The 9,935-nt window shown below is 36.5% G+C and overlaps 2 protein-coding genes across 2 annotated transcripts; one reads left to right on the plus strand and one right to left on the minus strand.

Moving 5' to 3' along the window:
* Positions 1 to 2,812: 2,812 nt before the first annotated feature.
* Positions 2,813 to 5,815, plus strand: LOC126608543 (CASP-like protein 1D1). The gene is made up of 3 exons (XM_050276491.1): positions 2,813 to 3,161; positions 5,044 to 5,170; positions 5,272 to 5,815. Exons 1-3 carry the CDS (start codon positions 2,923 to 2,925, stop codon positions 5,494 to 5,496), a joined length of 591 nt encoding a protein of 196 aa, XP_050132448.1. The 5' UTR covers positions 2,813 to 2,922; the 3' UTR covers positions 5,497 to 5,815.
* On the minus strand, positions 5,127 to 7,659 carry LOC126608542 (divinyl chlorophyllide a 8-vinyl-reductase, chloroplastic-like). The gene is made up of 2 exons (XM_050276490.1): positions 6,174 to 7,659; positions 5,127 to 5,508 (listed from the first exon to the last, which is right to left on the minus strand). The coding sequence occupies exon 1, from the start codon at positions 7,518 to 7,520 to the stop codon at positions 6,255 to 6,257; it is 1,266 nt and encodes a 421-aa protein (XP_050132447.1). The 5' UTR covers positions 7,521 to 7,659; the 3' UTR covers positions 5,127 to 5,508; positions 6,174 to 6,254.
* Positions 7,660 to 9,935: the final 2,276 nt, after the last annotated feature.

Raw genomic sequence — 9,935 nt, forward strand, 5'->3', positions numbered from 1 at the left:
GATGAACCCTATCTTCCACTGAGAGCAAGAGACACTTCTCTAAACCATTGGAGATAGTTGAATTCATTCAACCAAATGGAGCATAAACGTTGATTCGTATTTATCACGTATCTGGAACAAAAAAGGGAGAACTTTGCGAGTTTTCTCCTCTAAGGTTTACTGAGTTTTCTTCAACCATAACTGGAGCTTGAAGATGAACAACAGCGGAAAAAAATGGGTAGAGACATGTCAAGGATGACATTGCTCTGATACCATGTTGCAGTTTGGTTTAAGTTTTCTTGTATATTTCATAAGTATTGAATGTACAAGGATACACATATATATGAGAAAGAAGGACTAGTTACAACCATCTTTAGACTTAACCCTAGAGACCGGCCATACTCCCTAATTGAAGGAGATTACACCAAATACTAGACTCCTGCCATACTCCTTAATTGGAGGAAACCAACCACAAGTAAGGAGTGATTTACACTTTTCTGTCAAGAAAAACACAGCAACCCATGCTGCAACAAGGTAGCCAAAGTTGACAAAGAAATACCATGATTTCCGGATTACAAAATCTACATAATCTGTCTAGGGTTAGTTAGTAACTCTCAATACCTTACATACTATCACAAAAGTGCATGAAGGGTTGGTAACCACTACTATACATATCTCTATAATCACTAAATGAGTAAGATCCTTATAGTTGAACCATACACTCTTAGATTCATTTCCAAATCTTCTCTCATTTCGATTCAAGATTAGAAATAGATAAATAGACATGTCTAATTGCATCTAAATTGGAGACGTCCACAGCGATTGAGGAAAATTTCCAAAACATGAACGAACAAGCCTATAAATTGTATTCCAAAAAAGTGGAAAAGAAAATTTCATGAGATGCATAATCACCTATTTAGTGATAGCAGAAGTGATGGTTACGTAACTCATAATATATAAACACCCATTTCGTTCAACCGACACTACGTAGACTATTTTTCAGACACAAAAAGGATAAGTCCTATATCTACTGATCCACCTATCTTCACAATGGCGTGTGCGTCCAGAGATGAATATTATATTATTATAATCAATCAATGATTTCCTTATCATCTTACTGCATTGAATTTCTTGAAGGTCTGTCACTTGAACTTGAATGGTAGGTGATGTACACAGATTACAGAACAAAAGAAAAAGTTGGCCACTTTCTTGCGAGAGAAGCACAAAATACTTAATATATTTTTTTTTCTTCCAATCATTTGCGTCTGTTTAAAGAATTAAACGAAAAAAAGAAAGAGACATATGCCTTTGTTTTACGTGAGATCCGCCCATAGTATCAGTATTTGTATTCTGCTTGGTTGATCTGAAACAGAAAAAAAGAAACAAAAGCAGGATTAATTAGCTTAAACTTAATTCAATATCTTAAGCATATTAGTGCATAATCACAGCTAATATCCGGGTTAGGATGGATAAGGAGAGAGAATACTGATAATTAATTAAGGGTAATCAAGTTGCTGATGCCCTGGCTTCTTTTAGTGCGGCCAGTGGTCCTATTATGGGGGCCCATTGTTTCAGATTTTGCAATAGTCGCTATGCTAGTGACCGTGAGTTTCATCTTATTTTTTGTTTTTGTTGATGTTTCTTTGTTTTTCTCTTTGCGGGTTTATGTTTCATCCCCCGCTTGTATTCTTATATTTTCGTACTTCTTTATTTAATAAATTTCGAAGATAGGGAAATGGAGGTCGTTCTATCACAGAGTTAGCCCTTTTTAATAGTTCTGAGCGTGAAGAAAGTAGCATTAGTTGATGGCTAATCTTGGGGTCTTGGTTTTTTCTATCCGTCTTGTGCGGGGTTTAGTGAGTAAGGCTTTTACTATTGTAGTCCAACGACTAAGTCTTATGTGTAGTTCGACTTGCTCAATTCATTATCATCCTTTCATTAAAAAAAAAAGTTATAGAGATTGGGACAAGAATACGCAAATTGTGTGCTTGATGTGACTTTGAACCACAAAATTAAACTATGATAGAATACAATTGTACTTTGTCAAGGTTACACGATACATATGGGGTTTGGAAAGTACTTAACTAAGAATTATTTGTTTTCAAAGGTACTAAATTGGACTATTATAACAAAACTATGCAGACCTTTTAAACCAGAATTAAATACGGCGCAAGCTGTTTTATTCAGCAGATTCACAAGGCCATTTTTTGTTATACAAGCATATATGGGAGAGGGAATAACCACATGCTCCTGTGCAAGATAAGTATGCGCGCACACACATGTATAAGTTCTTAATTAACCACTTGGAGATGTAAGGAGTTTGTAACGCAGTTAGCTAAGAGTATTCGCTCTTACATCTAAAATCCTGAATTTGATTTTCCTCCTCTTAATATTGTTGTTTAAAAACCTCTAAGCTACAAGCACGACCACATACTAATAGAAGTCTCATGTTTCTTGCCCCAGCAGACATAGCTGTGACAACTAGCACTATTGCATTCTAAACCCATTTAGTAGTGGAACTTACAAATTATAACCCTATAACAAATGCTATTTAGTTTCCTATTACCCCAGTCCATTTCTGATCTTTTCCCTCTGAGATAGAGACTAAATGGTATCATTTTCTCTGGATTATTCTAAAATAATCTTTTATTTAGTGACATTTAGGAGAGAAAATAAAACAAGGAAGACTATGGTGTATAAGATGATGATCAAACGGTACACACCCAACCAACTAAACCCTTTCCATATCAATTACTTGGCGTAAACGAAACTTCAACCAAGTTTGGAATTATACCATTTTAGTGTGCCCCAAACATCATATAATTATACATGTTCATAGTGCAATATCATATATTCACCACCACCATCTACTACAACGTACAAGTACTACACTCGGACTTCTGCTTAACCAACTTATTCGAGCACTAGATACCAGCAGCTTCCATGGAAACCAAGGATAAGCCAGCTGACCCGGAAGTCCCGCCGCCATCAAAGGAGGAGCCCGAAGCCAAGCCTCCTCCTCCCCCCAAACCCGACTACCTCTTTCTAGTTGATGTGGCTCTCAGGTTCATAGTGTTTGCAGCATCACTGACAAGTGTGTTGGTCATGGTCACCAGCAAGCAAACAGTATACCGAGGTCCTTTCCCAGTTCGGGCCAAGTTTAATCACTCTCCCGCCTTCACGTGAGTAACTTCAAGCACCCAAACATGCACATATAATTTAGTAAAATAACGTATACACTGTAACACTCACACAGATATATATATATATATATATATATAATGTATATTTTTACAGATTAGGGTTTCAAGGTGTTTGATTACTCTTCTTTGTCACAGAAACACTAATTCTGTTAAAAGTTCAACAAATACTTTCGAGGAGAATCCGATAAACAAAATTTCTTGATAGACAAGGAATAACTAAAATTTTCTTTCATGTTATTGTCTTCTGATTTGGGAGCAGCTTCTCCATAAATGGGGGTAAGGCTAGCCGACATTCACCTCTCCCAGACCCTGCGTAAAGCGGGAGCCTTGTGCACTGGGTACGACCTTTTTATGTTATTGTCTTCTGATCAGATATGATACCTACGATTTTCTAACTTTTTTCTACAACTCTGAATAGTATTACGACGAATCCAGGTTTAAGATTAATCGACTTTTATCTCCATACTTGTTTTAACCAGCTTAACTAGTGGAAAGATTTCATGTTAGCTCTATTAGTTTTTAATTAATCTAGTTAATCTTTACTTTTCATTCCTTTAACATGGATTCCATCTAATCTTCTTTATGCGTGCAAAAGAAACAATTTTTCAGAAAGTAGATCTGATTTTACTCTTTAATTACTGTACAAATGATCTCAGCCTTGCCTCCTAATCTGCTTTAATCTAAAATTAATGCTCTTTTCTTTTTATTGTTTATATATATATATATATATATATATATATATGTATGTATAATATGGATCAGGATCCTCTCCTGAGCAAATGGAGAGGATCCTCCTGACCGGGTTCATCGGACCGTTCAAAATTTATCCAACGGCTATAATTATTATAACTTTTAGTGGAATCTCTTGCTTGTAGCCGTTGGATAAATTTTGAATGGCCCGAAGGGCCCGGTCAGGAGGATCTTCTCCATTTGCTCAAGGGAGGATCCTGATCCGTATAATATCTGCTTAGACTTAGAGCGCGCAGAGTTTTTACACTCCTGAGATGGATTACATAAAATGGAGATGCCTAGTTGACACTGTTTTAAATTCATTTTCAGCTTTCAATTACCATCACATAATTGATTTAATACACTGCCACTGTACCACTTCCTCGAGGCTTAATTATTAAATGGCATCAAGGTTGAAGTTGGAACCCTATGCATCTCACTCCCTCACCCCACAATACAATTTTATAATAACCCTAGGGATAGCATGGACCCACAATGTAACATTTTTAGCCAAAATAGTCTTTGAGATTGACGTAACTTCTCACTTTGGTCTTTAAAATTTAAAATCAATAGAAGTGATTCTTGAATTTCTCAACCATCAATCATTTTAGTCATTTGATGAAAAACTCTGTTAAATAAGAACCAAAATGACAAAAATACCTTCAATTCAATAAACAATGGGTCAAAATGATTTTATAAAAATTGAGGGTATTTTTGTTATTTTATCCTTACTTAACAGATATTTTTTCACGGAATGACCAAAACATAGATTTTTGTCAGAAAGTCCAAAATAATTGATGGTGGACAAACTCAGAGACCAGTTCTATCGATTTTAAATCTTAGAAACCAAACTGAGGAGTTATGCGAATCTCAGAGACCATTTTAGCTAAAAAGCCAAAAAAAACTAAATCATCTATTTCTCAACCACTTGTGGTTTTCACAAGGAGAAAACATTGCATTATTTGCCTACAACCACAATCAATCATGTGGCAAACATAAACTATCATTATCCTAATACAGGTACGGCCCACCTGTATTACTACCTGTATTAAAAAGTATGTCAATAAGTGTGTTTAATGGGTGGATATTAGATCACAAAAAACTAAAGAAGGTTTAATGTTTCTTGTTTCAGATACTTTGTGGTGGCTCTATCAGTTGCAGGCCTCTATGCTCTTCTTACAACACTAGCATCCATTTCAGTCATCTGGAAGCCAATTTTCCCACCAAAGTTGTTGCTCCATTTTGTATTTCTTGATATAGTAAGTTGTGTTCTGTTCTCTAATTTGTACCAACAATTACAATACAAGCATCGGAAACACGATATTGACAAACTATGTATGTGAAATGCCTTATTATGCAGCTGATACTGGGTTTGGTCGCCTCAGCCACCGGCACAGCCGGGGGTGTTGCATATATCGGATACAAGGGTAATGAACATGTGATGTGGCAGAAGATATGCTCTGTTTTCGACAAGTTCTGTAAGCATATAGTAGGCGCCCTCGCTACCTCGCTGTTTGCCTCAGTTTTGCTGGTTCTTCTGATCTGGCTCTCCACTTTCACCCTCCACAAAAAAATTCGCCAGTAGAGTTTGTGAAGACTGAAGAACATAACGAAATGTATTAGAATCCTACCCACAGGATGCCTTCAACTAGTGTGTGTGAGCGCTCACTTGCGTGTATTATTGAATATCTTAGTGTTTTCTGTTTAGGTTCCTTCATTGTGTAAATGTTGTCTGGTATGCTTTATCTATCTTGTCCATTTGGAAGCTTAGTATTCGGATTTCTTATGTTACAGGTTCTTTTGGTTTGTAAATGTTATCTACTTGCATCTGAGGCATTGAATCGTCTTGTACCATTTCATTCAAGGGTTTTCTAAGTGCGAATTTAGTTTCTGTTACAAATGAATTACTACATGATTTCCATCTTCTTCAATATGCAAAAGAAAGCGAATGCAAATGTATGTAACGACATTTGAGTTTTTGAACTGCATTGGATACGCTATATCAGGAAGGAACCCACACAACCAACTAAGATTCAGTTGAAAAATGAAGTATAAACCGAAGAACAGTGCTTACAGGTTGTAACTTGCAATGCAAGTCATCAAAATCTAACAAGTGATCACATTATCATCTTAAACAACCAATCTGATGATATATTGATATAACTGAAGTATCAGTTAAGTATCTAGCAGCGATGGTAGAAAAAAGACTTGCTTGTCACCGATACGAAATACAGTTTGGTGTACAGATGAGAAACTGCGTACCTGAAAGCAGACTATTGTACAAAACTGGTTGAACCAATTGATAAATTGAATGTACAAACTTTCTAATGACAGCATGAATTCTTAGAAAATCGTTTGTTCGCCTAATTCCTGACCGGCTATCCCCTCCCTCAGCACAGTCTCAAAGAATTCTTCCAACGTGTCTTTGCCATAACTCAGCGTTTTCTCAGCATTATACTCTCCAGTCTCAGGATCCAAAACCAACATACTCTCAGCTGCATAATACCTTCCAATTTTCCCAAACTCAGCAGTATCTACCATTGAAGGAAAGATCTTTACAAGGAAATCAAGAACCCCGATAGCACAGTCCATTATTTCAATAGGCACCTTCAGGAACTTGGGTTCCCTCCCCACAAGTCTAAACAACAACTCCCCTTGCTCCAGTGGTGTCAACGCCTTCCCCGGTCCTCCAATAGGCAAAACCTGGTTAATCTTATTCTCACTCAACACGCAATCCGCAATAAATGAAGCCAAATCCGCCTCGCTGATTGGCTTGCAAGCACACAACTTCCCATCCCCAAACATTACATAAGGCTTGCCATCTTTCACCAACTCAACTTGACCCCCCAAACTCTTAAAAAACGCGGTCGGCCTCACAATGCTATAACTAAACCCATTATCCTCCTCGGCTTCTCTGATCAACTCCGACTCGAATTTCAGCTTTGCACGCTGAAACTCAAGAAGGGGCTTCTGCACACAAATTGCAGACAGCAACACAAAATGTGAAGCCCCACGCTTCCTACCAGCGACAAGACTATTTTTCGTGGCCTCGTAATCGATCTTCCAAGAGTCCTTCACACCCCCAGAACGGCTAGCAAGGCATGAAACAACAACATCAATCGAAACCCCCAAATTTTCCAAACATTTCTCCAAAACACCCAAATTAGTCACATCCGAAAAGCACACATTTGCACCATTCAACTCCCTCAAAGTCTCATCCTTGCTAACTTTACCCCTGATTCCACTCTTCTCCCTAGCAATGGCTATAACATTGAACTCTCTGCTGACCAACTCCTTGACAACAAATTTCCCAATGTACCCAGTTGCACCCACCACCAAAATGTTGATGTCTTTTGGGTTTTTGCCACGGAACGAGGGTGGATTCGTGACTTCAGCAACTGGGTTTGATGAAGCTGATATCGGTTTTAATCTATCTTTTATAAAATTCAAAGTTTCAGGCAAGTTTAGTGGAGAAGATGATGAAAAAGCAGACGGAACAGAGCTTACCTTGCAGGTTTGGTTGGGGAAGTGAGAAGATAAACGGGTTATGAAGCTTTGGTTCTTTGCTGCATGGAGATTGAATACAAGGGAGGAGAAGCACAGTGACATTGTTTTTCTGGTTGGAGTTGAAGAAAGCTGATGGGGGAGGAGGAGCTTGTGGTTGGAGACTTGGAGTTCAGTGGAATTCCATGGCTGTTTCTGGGGGTTAAACTCTATCGTAGGAGGATCCAAATGATAGGTGGATATAAAAGATGACGTGTGACTATAAAGTAATGAGCTGTTTGGGGGCTGGGCTGGGCTGGTTTGGTAACTGAACCTAAAGGCCCAAACCGGTTTACTATCGACGGGCCTCGGCCCTCGGAATTAACATTGAACCGGTTGCTTTCGGTCATTGAATTTGAGTTGAATCGATCCTTTTGGTCAATTCAGTCTCGTGGAGAAAAGTTTGGTAATACGCCTGAATTTTAGGTTGTGTTCTACTTTGCCCAGTAAACTTTCAATTTGATTATGTGCTCTCCTATATGTTCCATTCGTGCCATAGAGAGATCAGAAAATAGAAAAATAGTTAATATATTCAAGATAATTACGTATTTACAAAATACCGTCTCAATTCATCCTATTTCATCAGATTCTGAATATGCATTGTTTCAGTTGAAATTAACAAAAATTTGAAAACATTAACAATTAAGGGGGCATGAACCACCACGGGATGGTCAGTAGTTGGGGACGAATTGTAAGCTCGTATTTCACATTGCACATCCTAGATTTGATTCCTGGCGCTAATGAATCACACGATGATGGTTAGAGAGAGGCTGAAATGACTCTGTGAGTCTTTCAGACCCTCATAAGGGTGAATTGTCGTGACAAAGTCACCAGCTGGTCTCCATTTTTTAAAATAAAATAAAATAAAATAAAAAATTAAACAACTAAGGGGGCATGGGCATGAATTGAAAGTCTAGAGGGTAAAATAGTATGAGGCTAGAAATTTTCCTTCTTATAAATAGACGAAGAAAAAACTCATTGAAGCTATGGAATAAAAATTAAAGTGTCATTTTTTTTTTTTGCACTCATCGTATTTCAGTTTCTCTTATTAATTATATGGTGGAACCATCTCAATTTTCTTCATTGTATCAAAATAGGATTTTCTTTATTTGGAAACTCAACAAACACATGTTCCCACAGCACCTAATAAGTATTATTACGTGTTATTCCACATTAAAAAACCAGGAAATCTTCTATATCCTTATAGAAGTTAAACTAATCACCTCATCGTCAATCAAATTTAAAATAAAATATCAACTTTCTTATGCCAGTTTATGCAGATAATTGAGCTCTATTTTGGAAAGGTACATCATGTCTACCTCAAGTTGCTATCAGCAATCTCTATTAGGGTGCATAATAAGTGAATTATTCACCAACTCAAGCTACTTACGTATCCAAAATTTCTCTTGTAATTAATAAAATCAGTTCAGTTTGAGTCATTACCAAGGAAACAAATAAAAGTGGGTTCAAGGTGTCAATTTCATAAATGAATGCATACCAACTGAATCCACACGATTTCTGTGACTAATTGGTGCATTCAAACATAGGTTTTTTGTTTTTGTTTAAGATTCACACATAGGCATACTTTTAGGAGCAAAGTTTCTGCTAAGGAAATTTAAAGGAAGTTTCTCTGGCAAAGCAAAGTCAGCTAAGGAAATTTAATGAAAGTTTCCCTGGCAAAGCAAACCCAATGAAAGTTTCAAACTTAGAACCAACCATTTGAAATATTGACACTAGGGAGAAATTTTTTAGTCTGACCAAAACATGGTCTGATATACTAAGTATAATAATACAATTTGTTGAATTTTTTTTTTTAATTTCTAACCAATTGTATTATTACACTTGGTATAAGGGGTTGTATTCCCGGTGCATTGAAAAATCTCTCCTATATAGGGATTGTTTATCTTTTCTTTTTTTTTTAAGAAATTTTTTTAAAGAAATTGTTTTTTGCACTGTAAAAAGTCATCACGCATTTCTATCTTCTTTATTTTTTTATTAGAAAGGAGTGCATACTGAATTGCTCAAAATGTCGATAACAGCTCCATTTTTACAATATTATTTGTAAATATCTCTGTGTTTACAATAGTGCCTACTAATTTGTCATTCATTTGGTTAATATATATTTGATTAGCAGCGCTCCCAAGTTTTTTATTTTTTTATTTTTTAAACCAAAATATAAAAAGTGAAATAAACATATGAGCATTGATTTGTGAAGTTGAATCATAGATAAACTTGGCGCTTGGGATTGTACATATGTACATGAAAACATAAACAAAATAGTTCCTGTAATTTATTTGGATTTTCGCTTCCGCCCGTTCGTAAGTTTTCTGTAACACTTTCGTCTTTGTAATTCATTAACAAGTTAGTCAAATGTATTGAATACGAAAAAACACTTTTTCACTTGGAATTTTATGTGAATAAAAATAGATGAAAATCGAACTAAGTTGACGTATTAAACTAAAGGCAAAACAAAACGAAATA

Source organism: Malus sylvestris, chromosome 16 (assembly GCF_916048215.2).
Source record: "Malus sylvestris chromosome 16, drMalSylv7.2, whole genome shotgun sequence".
Lineage (NCBI taxonomy): Eukaryota > Viridiplantae > Streptophyta > Magnoliopsida > Rosales > Rosaceae > Malus > Malus sylvestris.